This window comes from Astatotilapia calliptera, chromosome 7, assembly GCF_900246225.1.
Source record: "Astatotilapia calliptera chromosome 7, fAstCal1.2, whole genome shotgun sequence".
Classification (NCBI taxonomy): Eukaryota; Metazoa; Chordata; class Actinopteri; order Cichliformes; family Cichlidae; genus Astatotilapia; species Astatotilapia calliptera.
The window spans coordinates 8,709,616-8,725,633 of NC_039308.1; the positions used below are offsets into that span (position 1 = coordinate 8,709,616).

The 16,018-nt window shown below is 44.3% G+C and overlaps 1 protein-coding gene across 2 annotated transcripts in view; it reads right to left on the reverse strand.

The window, feature by feature from the left end:
- Window positions 1-362: 362 nt before the first annotated feature.
- pomk (protein O-mannose kinase) overlaps window positions 363-16,018 on the reverse strand; it is a 31,136-nt gene continuing 15,480 nt past the window's right edge. Inside the window, exons 1-3 of one of the 2 annotated variants that reach the window (XM_026172883.1) lie at window positions 3,001-3,072; window positions 2,066-2,347; window positions 363-1,145 (exon numbers count right to left, since the gene is read on the reverse strand). In XM_026172883.1, coding sequence (XP_026028668.1) covers window positions 375-1,145; window positions 2,066-2,347 — 1,053 coding nt within the window. In that variant the 5' untranslated portion in view covers window positions 3,001-3,072 and the 3' untranslated portion in view covers window positions 363-374. Of the gene's footprint in view, window positions 1,146-2,065; window positions 2,348-3,000; window positions 3,073-16,018 lie in introns of those variants that run through there. The other variant, XM_026172882.1, reaches the window with a different exon arrangement.

Below are 16,018 nucleotides of genomic sequence, written 5' to 3' on the forward strand. Positions count from 1 at the left end.
TACTTATTAGATTGTTTTCAGGGTAAGAAGCATAAAAAAAAATTAAAACAATGTCTTGTTCACTGATAAAGCCACTGACAAGCCATTATGATCCACTGTAGCAGACTAATTCAACCTCTAATAAATCTATTTATAATCAAACTGGATCCTTGCCATTAGTATATGTAAATAACTAAAATGAAATAAAATAGCTCCATTTGGGACCACATCTTATCTGTTCATCTGGACATAGCACTTACACATCCTGGATAGTGAGACACACTGGTTTGAGTGTGGAGTCAAGGAGGCTATTTATGTGAAAAAGGTAAAGTCATTGGTCCGGGTCTTTGATCATTGGATGTTGATCAATGTGGCAGGGGTTTGGGACTGCTGCTCTACAGCATATCTCTAAACCCAGCACTGTCTCGTACCATGCTGCTGTAGACTGATTTGTAAACCTTCAAAACATCAAAAGCTGAAGGGCGGTCGGTGGGATCCTTCTTCTTGCACTTCTCATGGATCTGAAAAAGATGGAAATGGACTAAATCCCCACCAGGTACCTTTCCCATAAGGAACCACGTCACATCTGGGATCTTCCAAATATCGGTCTTCTCATCATACTCTGGCATGAGATTGTCTGAAAATGGCTTTCTATTGTTTCTGAATGGCCATAGCTGCTCTGGGGCAACAAAATCTCCAGTGAGCTCCCGATGGCCACATTTCACTGACAAGTTTCTGGACATATCCACTTCAGGAAGTGCATCAAGGTCATTCACTACTAGATGAAAGTCATTTGTCAGTAGAAATTGGGACAGAGTTTTCTCAAGGCTGTTTGAATCGCACATAACTCGTCGCCCAACTGGGCTGTTATGAAGGTAATGGAGGATGGTGACGTAATCTATAGCTAGCCTCAGCCGCATCTCCCAATTGTTGTGTTGCTGGTAATGCTTTTTTTCAAGAACATCATCCAGATTAAGCAATGAGCCAAACGGGTGGTGTTCTGTCAAAATGATGTGCTCTTCAAGGCAAAACCCCACCAATTGAACCACCTGGGGGCTCTGCAGGGCCTGTAACATTGACAATCCATGGAGAAAATCCTCCAAGTAATTGAGAGATGATAGCCTTGACAGAGCTACCTTCTGGCCTCTCCACTCTGCCAAATAAACCTGAGGAAAGAAAACAAAATAGATGAGATTCACAAGGTCTACTGACTGTTGCCAATGATAAAAATTAATATTTTTAACAAAATCTGTATTTTTAACTGTACAAACCTGCCATGTATTACTTTATGACATAATCAATTATTTTAGCTTTATTTATGCTTTTTTTTCTTCTTCTTTTTGTATGTCCCGTCTGACACTGTAGCAATTAGAATCAGAGTTATTGTCTAAAGGCCAAGAAAAATGCCCAACAGATTTATTTTACCAAGTAGACCATTACGGCTTTTGCTATACTGGTCCACTTGAATGTCATATTTCATTCAATCTTATTATTATTATCATCAATTTTATTTAATTTAAATACAATAAAATCAAATATCAGCTCCCCTGTTGACCCCCATAGTCACCCTCATTCCCCAGAAGCCATCAAAAGCAGGGGGCCCAGGCGACTCAGACACGGGCCCACAGCAGTAGCACCACCACAGAGCATGGGGCGACCCCCCCGACTCCACTGCAGAGGTAAATTACACCCACTCTGGCATTTAGTGAATTCAGTAAAAGACTACATGAGACAATAGACATCCAGGTTGAGTTCATCGTCCACCTCTGCACCTCATCAAGAGGCACTCTCAAGAGCTCAAGAGAGATTTTTTTTTCATGGCAACGAATGTGAATGTTACAATTAAGTTACAAGCAATTTGCCCTAAAACTTTCTTTTTTGAACATTAAACAATGTGGGATCTGTATAACATCAGCGTACTTTGTATTTTGTTGTGACATGTTGTCCAGTGTCACAACTATGATAAGTTGCTAAAGTTACAATGGGAAATTAACATGGAATCTCTTGACATTACATTTATTTGATACACATACAAACTTAGCCAATACACACACACACATATACATATATATAAAAATCTGTCTACCTTCTTCACTGCTCCCTGGTCAATCAGCTTCAGCTCGTGTACTTCAGCATTTATTTGTAAACACTGGAGCCAGGCGGTGCAGTCTTTCATGGTTGGCATTTTAAAGTGTTGAGGCACACAGCCCACCAGAGGTGAAACTTGCTGCAAACCAGGCTGATACACAGAGTCCAGATAGAGGTAAATGAAGATATTGGTAAGAAGGAAAGCAGCAGCACATATTCCAACTACTGGAACAATGTAGGCCACAGTAGTCCTGCTGCGCTGACCCACTGTGCCCTGCATCTAAAATAAAAAGAGGAATGACAAAAGGGATATTGTAAGTGTACTAATTACAGCTACAGATATTAAAGAGTAGGACAACACGAGGCTGAAAAGCAGTATTTTCCTGCCTTACTCTCACACCCTTTGGCCACTGTGGTCAGAGGTATATTGTGTGGTCAGCTGTACCTGCTGTGTAGCCTTAACAATGGTGTGTGGTGGTCCTGTGTACCACAGAACCACCACACCACCATCCTGGTTAAAGTAGTAAATTAAAGATTTTCGGGAAAATATCCACTAGCCTATCTATTTTCTTATTCTCCCAGTATTAACAAATGTAACGAAGTAACAAATTACTTACTAGTGATGTTCGATTCGTGAACGAATCGTTCAAAACTCGAGAATCACTTTACTGACTCGTGAATCATGACGCACAAGCCCAACTGACTCACTGACTCATCCCTGTTTCTGTTAGCAAACTAATTCGCTTAGTAGAAATATATCTAGCTTATAATTAAAATTGCGGGGGGGGAACAACAGCCAGTTTCTTAACAAAGCATTTCTGCTCTGAACTGGAAGAAAAAACCCTGAGTAGAAGCTCACATCAAGAAAATAGCTCCTCGGTTCACAGTAGCATCGCTCTGCTAACATGCTAACAACACATTTGAGCTACTCACCCCCTCCCTTCCTGTGTTGAATCGTAAGCGTAAGCAAATCACTCAGGACTCGCTCACCCCCTCCCTCCTGTGCTGAATCGTAAGCGAATCACTCAGGACTCACTAACCCCCTCCCTCCCGTGCTGAATCGTAAGCTTAAGCGAATCACTCAGGACTCGCTCACCCCCTCCCTCCTGTGCTGAATCGTAAGCTTAAGCGAATCACTCAGGACTCGCTCACCCCCTCCCTCCTGTGCTGAATCATAGAGCGAGGGAACGAATCACTCACTCACTCACCCCCTCCCTCCTGGCTCACAGCTTCTTCTTCTTGGTTGGCAACCAATGTTAAGGCGCATTACCGCCCCCTGGCTCACAGCTCAGTGGACATTTAGATGAGAAAATATATATTTAACACATTTAAGGAAAATACTAATAAAAAAACAAAAACAGATGTTTATTAAGCAATTTTGATAGGAAATTGCTTAATTTTAGAAATGTTTTTGCTCTTTTTTGCTCTATAAAATAGTTGTTGTTTTTTTTAGAATCATTCATCTTAGCAGTGGGATTTACATGAAAAGAGAAACAAATTAAGTTTGAGTGAAAATGTAAATTTTTTGCACTCTCTGGTCAACTGACTCAGTGAATCAAATGACTCAAAAAATCCGAATCACTTTGGTGAGTGACTCATTAAAACTCGATTCAGTAAAAAGAATCAAATTTACCATCACTATTACTTACTTTAAAATGGTGAACACACCTTCATTCATTTTGGTGTGCTCAACTTTATTACTGGGAATAAATCCAAAACAAATCTATGCCAGGGATAGAGGTAATGTTCTTGATAACTGTACATCTACTTTTGTGCCAGCCACTCACAGTAACTATTTTTCAAATCTCAGCTGTGTTTCATCATGAATGACTGGCTGTCCCTGTCAATTCCTGTCATGTCTTAAAACCAGTGATGGGAATAACGGCGTTACAAGTAACGGCGTTACTAACGGCGTTACGTTTTTCAGTAACGAGTAATCTAACTAATTACTATTCTTATCGTTACAATGCCGTTACAGTCACTAACAAAAAAATGCGGTCCGTTACTATTTTTCAACAAACAAACGGTTGAAGCTGTGTTTAGCTTACCGCATCTTATATCAGTTGCACAGAAGTAGCTGACTACGTAAGCAGAGATGGGCAGTAACGGGTTACTTGTAAGAAAACTTCTTTTTACAGCGAAAAAAACCCCTAAACTTCCAAGCAAGCACCGAGAGCGCAACGACATAATGGGAAACTCACAGAGACACTGCCGTATCCTTCCACTGACCGCTGTGGCACACCTGCACCAGGGTAAACCTCCGCCTACCGCAGCCCTGCTTTACAGGTGAAAATAGAGCAACAGGACCGCTGAGTCTTTGACTTTATTTATGTTCTGCTGTGTTTTACTTGCATCTATTTGAAAGAGTGAGTGTAAACAAAAAAAATATTTTATTTTATGTGCTGGAATGTGCAGAAAATAGGTTTAAATGTTAAACTCATTTATTCAACTCAGAGAATGTTGCATATAATTAAATTTTTGCTTGATGCATAAAGTTAAAAGATTAAAACTGATAAAACAAGTTAAAAAAAGAGACTTTTCCATTTGATTACATTTTGTATGATAGATTATGTAGAAAAAGTAGAATTGGGCTGAAAGATATATCGCTTTATCACCTCTTCAGGTTGTAAATCGTGTTTTTAAAAAGTAACTAAGTAACTAAGTAATTAATTACTTTTGAAAATAAGTAATCAGTAAAGTAACGGGATTACTTTTTTTGGGAAGTAATCAGTAACTAATTACTGATTACTTTTTTCAAGTAACTTGACCAACACTGTACGTAAGTAATCTGGACGCTACAGCTTTAAGCAGCTGCGCACGCTCCCGATCACTGTCTAGCACAGGGCTGCCCAATCCCAGTCCTCGAGAGCTACTATCCTGCAGCTTTTAGATGCATCCCTACTCCAACACAGCTGAATCAAATGGTTTGATTACCTCTTCAGCATGCCATCATGTTTGGCAAAGGCCTGATAACAAGCCATTCATTTGATTCGGGTGTGTGGGAACAAGGATGCATCTAAAAGCTGCAGGACGGTAGCTCTCGAGGACCGGGATTGGGCACTGCTGGTCTAGCACAACACCTGGAGCACAGGGGGCAAAAGAATCGCATGAGTGCTGCTGTTTGACTGAGGAAGAATAAAGTAGTCGTGGTAAGCCAATCACATGACCACTTAAAGACAAAGCAACAAGGTGATATATACCAGTTTTTAAATTGTGTTGATAGGCCACGTAAAACCAGAGTCATGATAAACAATATATGCGGCGTTTTTTCCTGAATAGTTTCGTGACGTTCACCGTCTAACGACTGCACTAGCAAGCACTCTCTGCTTATGAGCAAAAAAACAGGGGAAGTTTTAGGAGTGACGGAGGGAGAGAGAGAGAGAGAGAGAGAGAGAGAGAGAGAGAGAGAGAGAGAGAAAGAAAGAGAGTGAGTGAGAAAGACAGCAGAAAAAGAGAGTGAGCGAGTTTTGAGATGTGAGAGATTTGTGACGTTTAGCGTGTTTGGAGTGTGTAGTTAATGTGTTGTCTTGTGTAGTTAATGTGTTGTCTTGTGTAGTTAGTGTGTAGTGTTGTGGATAGTTTTGTGTTGTGTGTCAGAACAATGAGGCAGCTGCTGTCTCCAGGTAGAAACAAGAGTGATACACCTGCTGCTGTCAGACCTGCAGGTATCAGCCCATCATGTTCTCGTTTATAGTGGATAGAAATTATTTTTTTGGAGTGGCACAAAAAATTTGTGTGGCATCTTATTGAATGCAGAACAGCTGATTGTTCTGTAAATAGTCTGAAATGGTTATTTAAAAAAAAATCAAGGTAAAAGGTAAATGGATACAAATAACTGTTGTTTGCAAAACTTGTGCATAGGATTTTAAAATTGACAATTCATATTTGCATTTAAAGTTATGGTTAAAAATATGATTCATTAAACTTGTTTGTGGTTGTTACAGTAAAAATATAACTTTTTCTACTCTGATTTTATATTTTTTGTCTGATTTTAGATCAATTGTGTTAATACAGTATGTCAAAATGGAAACATAACTGTAAATTCAGACAAGTGAGGTTGTGCTGAAAAGGATGATACCAAACAAGGCAAAGTAAATAGTTTTTAAAGGTAAAATGTGGAGGGAAAATCAAAAGTAGTGAATGACTCTGTCCCGCTGCTGAGAAAATAACAAATAACAAATTTTTACAGTTTAGAGTAAAATATCAATCATGTATAGGGCTGCACGATTAATCGTTAGAAAATCGCGATCTCGATTCATACTTATGTGCGATCTCATTTCCAAATGACAACGATTAAAAAATAATAATAATAAATTTAAAAAAAAAGACGACGATGATTGTACCGCATTTTGATCCGGGACGTAATCTGCATGAAAACAAGCGCTCACTCTTCCTGCTCAACAAATGACAAGGGCGGAGCCTTATACCACATGATACAGAAGCTGTGCCGTGCGATGCTAAAATTAGCAGGGAAAAAACAACGGAGAGCACGTCAGGGATGAGGAGAAAGTGACAGGAGAAAATCCGTCCCGGTCAACCACCCAAACATCAATAACGGGAACCTTATACAGCGCTTCCCTATCCGGTTGTTAAGTCTGACGTCACTAGCCGTGTCTGGGTCTAAACTCCGCTGTAGGTCCATATATCTTGAGGTTACTCTATTCCGTAACCCCTGTTCTCTGATAACATGAGTGAGGTGTCTCACTATGGGAACGCTCTCTCGGCGTTGTCCTCAGAAGCCTCTATATCATTACTCCAGCCAGTATTGGCTGGCAGTCGTGACGCTTGCGTCAGGGAGGGGCACCCTCCTCCCTATAAAAGGGTGTGACGCAGCGTCACCCGTCATTCAAGATAAGCTCACCTCTTCCTCGCTTCGTGCAAGGAGGGTGATCTGGTGAGACACCTCACTCATGTTATCAGAGAACAGGGGTTACGGAATAGAGTAACCTCAAGTTCTCTTTCAAACATTCGTTTCGGTGTCTCACTATGGGGATATGCAGACTCCCGTATTGCCAGATAAGCCCATCTGAACGACTAACTGCCAATTTAGGAGGTCTCGTGGGGACCCACACTTAACACAGTGTGGGCTAGAGACGGTGCAGTGACATCCAACCTATAAAACCTTGCAAAGGTCAAAGGTGAAGCCCAGCTCGCAGCTGCACATATCTCGTCTATAGAGACACCCCTAAAAAGGGCCCAAGAAGTTGCCATCCCTCTGGCAGAATGAGCATGAAGCCCCTCCGGGGGGGACAGACCCGTGCTGGAATAAGCCAATTGGATCGCCTCAACAATCCAGTGGGAAATGCGTTGTTTGCTAATGGGCTTGCCAAGATGTGGTTTAGCCCAGGAAACAAACAGCTGATCCGACCTCCTGAAAGCCTTCGTTCTCTCTATATAGGTACATAAAGCCCTAACTGGACAGAGAGCATGTAGGCGCTCCTGTTCAGGGGAAGAGAAAGGAGGAGGGCAAAAAGCTTCCAGCTCCAATGGGGTGCATTGAAGATAAGGATTTTTTGGGCACAAAGGCCGGATTTGGCCTGAGTGTGACTCTAGAGTTATCCCGCGTGAATCGGGTGCACTCTTTGTGTATTGACAGCGCATGAATATCACTGACACGCTTCGCAGATGCGAGAGCCAGGAGCAATGCAGTCTTCAAAGACAGGATTTTTATTTCCACCTGGTTTAGTGGTTCAAATGGAGGCTGTGAAACTGCCCCCAGCACCAGGGATAAATCCCACGTGGGAACGAGAGGTTTAGACACTGGGTGGAGCCGTCGTGCCCCTTTCATGAAACGGCAGACTAGCGGGTGATGGCTCACCGGGCCATCCACGAAGCCCACATGGCAGGCTGAAATGGCTGCTAGATATACTTTAATTGTGGAAAAGGCCTTTCCTTTATCTAACAGTTCTTGGAGAAAGGAGAGAATTGTTGTCACAGAGCACTGAAAGGAGAGAGTGTGAGACTTTCCACACCATTCCTCAAATACCCTCCACTTGTTCTCATACAATGATCTTGTGGAGGGGGCTCTAGCACTCTGAATAGTGGCCATAACACCCTAGGGGAGTCCTGCCGTACTCAGATTCAACCTCTCACGGGCCAAGCCCACAGGGCAAGGCGCTCGGGGTGAGGGTGAAAAATCTCCCCCCTGGCTTGGGAGACTAGGTCTCGTCGGAGAGGGAGAGGCCAAGGTTCGCTCCACAAGAGGGGCATAATCTCCGCTAACTTTCCACCTTGGGGCGATCAATATCATTGTTAGCCCTCTCTCTCTCACTCTGGTTAGAGTGGGAGAAATTAAGGCCAGTGGAGGGAACGCATAAAGCAGAGCATGTGGCCAGTTGTGAGCTAATGCGTCTACCCCTAGCGGAGCCTCCTGGTCCCTCAGGGAGAAATACAGTGGACACTGAGCGTTCTCCCTCGAGGCAAACAGATCGACCTGTGGCTGGCCAAAGCGGGTCCAGATTTGGGTCACCACATGTGGGTGCAGGGTCCAGTCCCCGTACTGCGGGTTTCCCCTGGACATTAAGTCTGCTCCCAAGTTCAGAGCTCCGGGAATGTGAGTAGCTCTCAGTGACAACAGATTGATGCTGCTCCACATGATCAGTCTGCGAGCCAGCATGTGCAAAGGACAGGAACGTAACCCGCCCTGTCTGTTGATGTACGCCACAACAGTGGTGTTGTCTGTTCTGATCAGAACATGGTGGTTTCTCAACAGGGGAAGGAAGTGTCTCAGTGCTAGAAAAGCTGCTAGCAATTCTAGCCAATTTATATGAGCACCCCTCTGTTGTGAGTCCCAGCTGCCGCTCACTGCTCTGCCCTCGTGAGTGGCACCCCAACCCGTGAGACTCGCGTCCGTGGTCACCACCTTTCTGGCTGTGACAGCTCCCAGTGACACCCCCTGAGTGAGAAATGTGGGATTTCTCCAACAGTGGAGTGCTGCAGCGCAGTCTGCTGTCACTCTGATATAGCGGTGGGTATGGCGCTTTCGATTCAGTCTCTGTGATGCAACCCATCGCTGAAATTCCCTCATATGCAGTCTGCCTAGTGGAATGACTGCCAGTGAAGACGCCATTAATCCCAGCATCTGCAGGCATTTTCTGAATGGGAGATACAGTGGGGCAAAAAAGTATTTAGTCAGCCACCGATTGTGCAAGTTCCCCCACCTAAAATGATGACAGAGGTCAGTAATTTGCACCAGAGCTACACTTCAACTGTGAGAGACAGAATGTGAAAAAAAATCCATGAATCCACATGGTAGGATTTGTAAAGAATTTATTCGTAAATCAGGGTGGAAAATAAGTATTTGGTCAATAACAAAAATACAACTCAATACTTTGTAACATAACCTTTGTTGGCAATAACAGAGGTCAAACGTTTACTATAGGTCTTTACCAGGTTTGCACACACAGTAGCTGGTATTTTGGCCCATTCCTCCATGCAGATCTTCTCGAGAGCAGTGATGTTTTGGGGCTGTCGCCGAGCAACACGGACTTTCAACTCCTGCCACAGATTTTCTATGGGGTTGAGGTCTGGAGACTGGCTAGGCCACTCCAGGACTTTCAAATGCTTCTTACGGAGCCACTCCTTTGTTGCCCGGGCGGTGTGTTTTGGATCATTGTCATGTTGGAAGACCCAGCCTCGTTTCATCTTCAAAGTTCTCACTGATGGAAGGAGGTTTTGGCTCAAAATCTCACGATACATGGCCCCATTCATTCTGTCCTTAACACAGATCAGTCGTCCTGTCCCCTTGGCAGAAAAACAGCCCCATAGCATGATGTTTCCACCCCCATGCTTCACAGTAGGTATGGTGTTCTTGGGATGCAACTCAGTATTCTTCCTCCTCCAAACACGACGAGTTGAGTTTATACCAAAAAGTTCTACTTTGGTTTCATCTGACCACATGACATTCTCCCAATCCTCTGCTGTATCATCCATGTGCTCTCTGGCAAACTTCAGATGGGCCTGGACATGCACTGGCTTCAGCAGCGGAACACGTCTGGCACTGCGGGATTTGATTCCCTGCCGTTGTAGTGTGTTACTGATGGTGACCTTTGTTACTTTGGTCCCAGCTCTCTGCAGGTCATTCACCAGGTCCCCCCGTGTGGTTCTGGGATCTTTGCTCACCGTTCTCATGATCATTTTGACCCCACGGGATGAGATCTTGCGTGGAGCCCCAGATCGAGGGAGATTATCAGTGGTCTTGTATGTCTTCCATTTTCTGATGATTGCTCCCACAGTTGATTTTTTCACACCAAGCTGCTTGCCTATTGTAGATTCACTCTTCCCAGTCTGGTGCAGGTCTACAATACTTTTCCTGGTGTCCTTCGAAAGCTCTTTGGTCTTGGCCATGGCGGAGTTTGGAGTCTGACTGTTTGAGGCTGTGGACAGGTGTCTTTTATACAGATGATGAGTTCAAACAGGTGCCATTCATACAGGTAACGAGTGGGGGACAGAAAAGCTTCTTACAGAAGACGTTACAGGTCTGTGAGAGCCAGAGATTTTCCTTGTTTGAGGTGACCAAATACTTATTTTCCACCCTAATTTACGAATAAATTCTTTACAAATCCTACCATGTGAATTCATGGATTTTTTTTTCACATTCTGTCTCTCACAGTTGAAGTGTACCTCTGGTGCAAATTACTGACCTCTGTCATCATTTTAAGTGGAGGAACTTGCACAATCGGTGGCTGACTAAATACTTTTTTGCCCCACTGTATCTTCCCAACTGAAAAATGCCGGCATGTGATAGCATTTTTTTTACTCTGTCCACAGAGAGACACGCTCTGTACGAGGCGGAGTTTAGAGCTATTCCTATGAAAGAGATGGCCTGAGCTGGCTGCAGGACACTCTTTTGGTAGTTTATGGTGAAACCCAGAGCCATCAGATGATCCACTGTCAACCTGGTGTGCTCTCTTCCCATTATTTCTGACTCTGATAGCAGCAGCCAATCGTCTATGTATGTTGCTATGCGGATGCCCCGCCTCTTCAGTGGGGCTATGGCCGCCTCTGTGCATTTCATAAATACCCGAGGGCTCAGTGAGAGACCAAACGGCAGGACCTGGTACTCGTACATTCTGCCCTGAAACGCAAAGCGCAGGAATTTTCTGTGAGGCGGGTAAATAGGGATGTGAAAATATGAGTCCTTCAGGTCTATTGATGTAAACCAATCGCCTGGGCGCACTACATGCAGCAGAGTGGTGGTCGTCAACATCCTGAATTTGTATGACCTGAGATGCTGATTCAGAGCCTGTAGGTCCAGTATCGGACGTAGTCCCCCTCCCTTCTTGGGCACGAGAAAATACCTTGAGTAAAAGCCGCATTGGCTCTGCTCCTGGGGTATTTCTCGTACTGCTCCCTTTGATAGCAAGGTAGTTATTTCTTCTTGCAGGATCCTGGCTGATTCGCCTTTTGCAAGAGAGAAAATCACTCTGTGAAATCTGGGAGGGGTGGTTGCGAATTGCAAACGATAGCCTCACCCTAATGTCCTCACAACCCATTCTGGCGCAGCGAGAGCTCGCCATCTCTCTATTCTTGCTGACAGCGGCCCCAAAGACAGGTACTCCACAGTAGATGGAGCTCTGGCTCCCTCTTGTGGCGGAAACTGGTCCTTCGGACCAGGCCCCACTGCGCATGCGCGGGCGGCCCGCGCTTGACCAGCGCTTATGGGGCCGGACACCACTGAGGGAATCAACCCCGGTGGTGTCTGGGTGCGTGGGGGCATTATGTTTTTCAACATACTTTCTGTGTTTTTCACACATTTTTCCCGTGCCCTTGGCAACATGCCTGGATGCAACGGGTGAGTTTTTAATAAACTGTGTTTTGTGAGACAGACATGCTTGATTCGGCTGAACAGCGTTTCGTCGTCTCTTTTTTGAAATCCGCTCTGTGGGATCCAACTCGAGTCCCAGGCGCTGAAAGGTGGAGGCAGAACACACTTCTCCGAACGGGCTCCGGAACTGAGCCCTGGAGTGAACTTTGAGCCCGGGCTGGTCCGGCTCCGATCTCCCCGTGGGGGATGTTAGGCAGTCTGCTTCTTCTTGCGGTCCGACTGCTTGGCTGCTGGTGGGGCACCCTGAGCAGCAGCAGGCGGGACGTGTTTCTTGGGCCAGTGGGTCTTAGGGTTCTGCGATCCTAGAGGACCCTGGGCCGCGACCTGCGGGGCTGGGCGGCGAGGGATTTTAAACGTCGGCACGCCGGCTGGACGGCTGGTGACCTGAGCGAACGTGCGGCGACCGGGTGGAGGCGCAGCCTGGGTCTTCCTAGGGAGACACAGCTGCAGGGCCTCTCCCTCTTTCTTCTTCTCCTCGCACCGTCTTTGCATGGTGGCAACGGCGGTCCCGAAAAGCCCAGCGGGGAAGATGCTTTCGTCCAGAATGTCACGTTTTTCTCTGTCCGAAAGCCCCGACAAGTTCAGCCATCTTGCCCTCTCCTGTAGGACGATGATGCTGAGGGCTCTGCCCGCCGCTTGTACTGCTGCTCTAGTGAGGTGGAGACACTGGTCTGTAACTGCGCCCAGCTCTTCCCACAACTCGCTAGCATCCGGGTTCGCAGCAGCCTGGTCCTGGAGCTCCGCCGAGTAGGCTAGCAGGAGCGATGAGGCGTTCAATGCCCTCGCGGTGGTGGCAACCGATTTATACGCCTTGTCAGCCAGGGAGGACTGCAGGCGTTCGGCCTTGGAGGGCAGGGACGGACCAGATGACATGGAAAGTTTCTGGTTTGGGTGGAGATGAGAAGCCACCAGATTCTCCACTGTGGGAATTTGGTAGATGCCCTTCTCTTTCATTCCAGCGCAGTCAAACGCCGCCGCTCCCTGCACGGGGTTGGGTGACGAAAATGGCTTTGCCCAGCAGCGTGTGACCTCGTCCACGCATTCGGGGAAAAGCGGCAGTACCTGCTTAGTAGTGCGCTTTGCTTTGGGGAGCCTTTTACCCTCGTATCGTGAGGTGGAGGTCTCCGTTGTCACCGCGGGCCATGGGATTGCCAGCTTTTCAGCTGCCCGTTTTGCAACGTCAAATAGCTCCATGCCGCGGGACTGTGTGCCGGGGTTATCACAATCGGCCCCTTGTGTCGCAGAATTCCGACCAGAGGGGGCAAAGAAGTAAGTAAGTAAGTAAGTAAAATTTATTTATATAGCGCTTTTCACAGATAAAAATCACAAAGTGCTTTACAACACAGAAAATGGGAATATAAAACAATATAACAGTAAATAAAACAATGTAAAACAATAAAACTATAAAAACAGCATAAGAAGAAATTAATCAAATGCTTTTCTAAATAAAAATGTCTTCAGCTGTTTCTTAAAACAATCAATGGAGTCCGTGCAGCGAAGAGACAGTGGGAGAGAATTCCACAACCGTGGTGCCACAGTCTGAAAGGCCCGATCACCACGAGTTTTAAAACGAGTGCGTGGTACCACCAACAGTCTCTGATCTAATGACCTTAAAGCCCGAGAAGATGTATGTGATTTCAGCAGGTCAGATTAATATTGAGGAGCCTGACCATGCAGGGCCCTAAAGGTTAGAACTAAAATTTTAAACTGAAACCTAAAATTTACAGGCAACCAGTGAAGGGAGGCCAAGACTGGAGTGATATGCGATCTTCTCTTGGTGCCTGTTAAGAGACGTGCTGCAGCATTCTGCACAGTCTGAAGACGATTTAAGGCTGATTTGTTAAAACAAGTAAAAAGGCCATTACAATAGTCTAAACGAGAAGAAATAAAAGCATGAATAATCATCTCAAGTTCAAGCTTTGATACCATTAGTCTGAGTTTAGAAATATTCCGTAAATGATAAAAACAGTTTCGGACTAGCTGCTTAGAATGCTGCTCGAGCGACATCGAGCTGTCAAATAAGACACCGAGATTTCTAAGGCTTGATTTTACGTAAGGGTCTAAGAAGCTGATATGCTGTCTAATTTCTGGGACCATATGGTCTGGAGCAATAATTAGAGTTTCTGTTTTATCAGAGTTTAGTTGGAGAAAATTGTCATATAACCATTTGTTGATTTCTGTCAGACAATTACTTAAATTAGACAATTTATAAAACTCAGACATTTTGAAGGAACAGTATAGTTGGATGTCGTCAGCATAGAGATGATAGGAGATATATTTATAGCGCTTAATAATTTGGCCTAGGGGAAATACATAAAGTAAAAAGAGAATTGGACCCAGGACAGATCCCTGAGGTACCCCACACGGCAAAACTGTTGATTCTGATGTGACATGATTCATGCAAACAGTAAAAGATCTCTCAGACAGATATGATATAAACCATTTTAAAACAACACCAGTAATCCCAAACAAGTTCTCGAGTCTGTTTATCATGATACTGTGATCTACAGTGTCAAAAGCAGAGCTGAGATCCAGCAGGACCAGCACTGTGTATTCTCCAGAGTCTGCTGCCATCAAGATATCACTAGATACTCTAAGTAAGGCCGTTTCAGTGGAATGCAATTTACGAAAACCAGACTGGAAAGTGTCCATAACAGCATTTTTATCCAGGAAATAGTTAAGTTGTTCTAGTACTACTTTTTCTAAAATTTTCGATATAAAAGGCAATTTGGATATTGGCCTATAACTGTTAGGAAGAGATGGATCCAGCTGGGGTTTCTTTAATATTGGCTCGACGATAGCTTGTTTAAAGAAGCTGGGGACTGAGCCAATATGAAGAGAAGTATTTATCATTTCCACAATACAGGGGCCAATTGAATCAAACACACTAGTGAAAAATGAAGATGGAAGGACATCAAGGGGGCTTGAAGTCTGTTTTATATGACAAAGCAGGCCTCTGATGTCTTGTAATGTAACAGGAGTAAAAGACGACCAAGTATCAGAGGAGAGCAAGTTAAAAGTTTGATATTGAGAAGATGATGGAGAGATATTAGACCTGGTTGCAATGACCTTATTTCTGAAATAGTTCATAAACTCATTGCAGTCGGACGTTGAGTGAACTGGTGCACAAGGAGCATCAGGAGAAACAATACTCTTAATTGTTTTAAACAAGAATTTAGGATCTTTCTTTTTTGAAGCTATGAGGTGTGAAAAATACTCTGTTCTGGCATTTTTCCACATGTCATTTAGCAAGAGGATAGATTCTTTAAGGTGTAACTTATAAACCTCAAGTTTGGAAGCCTTCCACAAACGTTCTAGCTTGCGACAATATCTTCTGAAATTACGAATGTTTTCATTTAACCAAGGATGAGATTTCAAACGTAGGACAGTACTTTTTTTCAGAGGTGCCACTATGTCTAAAATAGAAGTACACTGGTTATTAAAGGATGAGACAAGAGAGTCCAAATCATTGTAAGTCATTTCAGCGTCAAACATGGCAGAGAACCTTTTGCCGGCGTTCAGGTTTATGATTCGCCTTTCAATCGTTATTTTGGGAGCCGGGGGATCCAAATAAAACGACAAGTTAAAATATATGCAGCTATGGTCACTCACATGGACATTTTCCACACGAATGTCATTTATATTTAAACCCAAGGAGAAAACAAGGTCCAATGTGTGACCCTTTACATGTGTAGGGCCAGAAACATGCTGCATAAAATTAAAAGACTCTGTGATAGTCATGAAGTCAGCAGCCATATTACAGGATGCATCATCAATATGAAAGTTAAAATCTCCCAACATTACCACCTTCTCTAATTTAATAATGGATGATAGGAGGTCGTTAAATTCAGTTAAAAAGACTCCGACAGGGCCAGGAGGTCGGTAGATTAAAATACAATAAAAGGTGTGCAAAGAGCCGACCTTGATCATCTGAAGTTCAAATGAGGTAAAAGAATCAGAGTTCATCAGTCTGCATGTGAATCTGTCCTGGTGCACAACAGCGAGACCTCCGCCACGTCCCGAAAGACGTGGAGTTCCGATGACGGAGCAGCCAGTAGAACAAATTTCCTTCAGATGTATATAATCCATGTTTTGTTGCCACGTCTCAGTTAAACACAAGAAGTT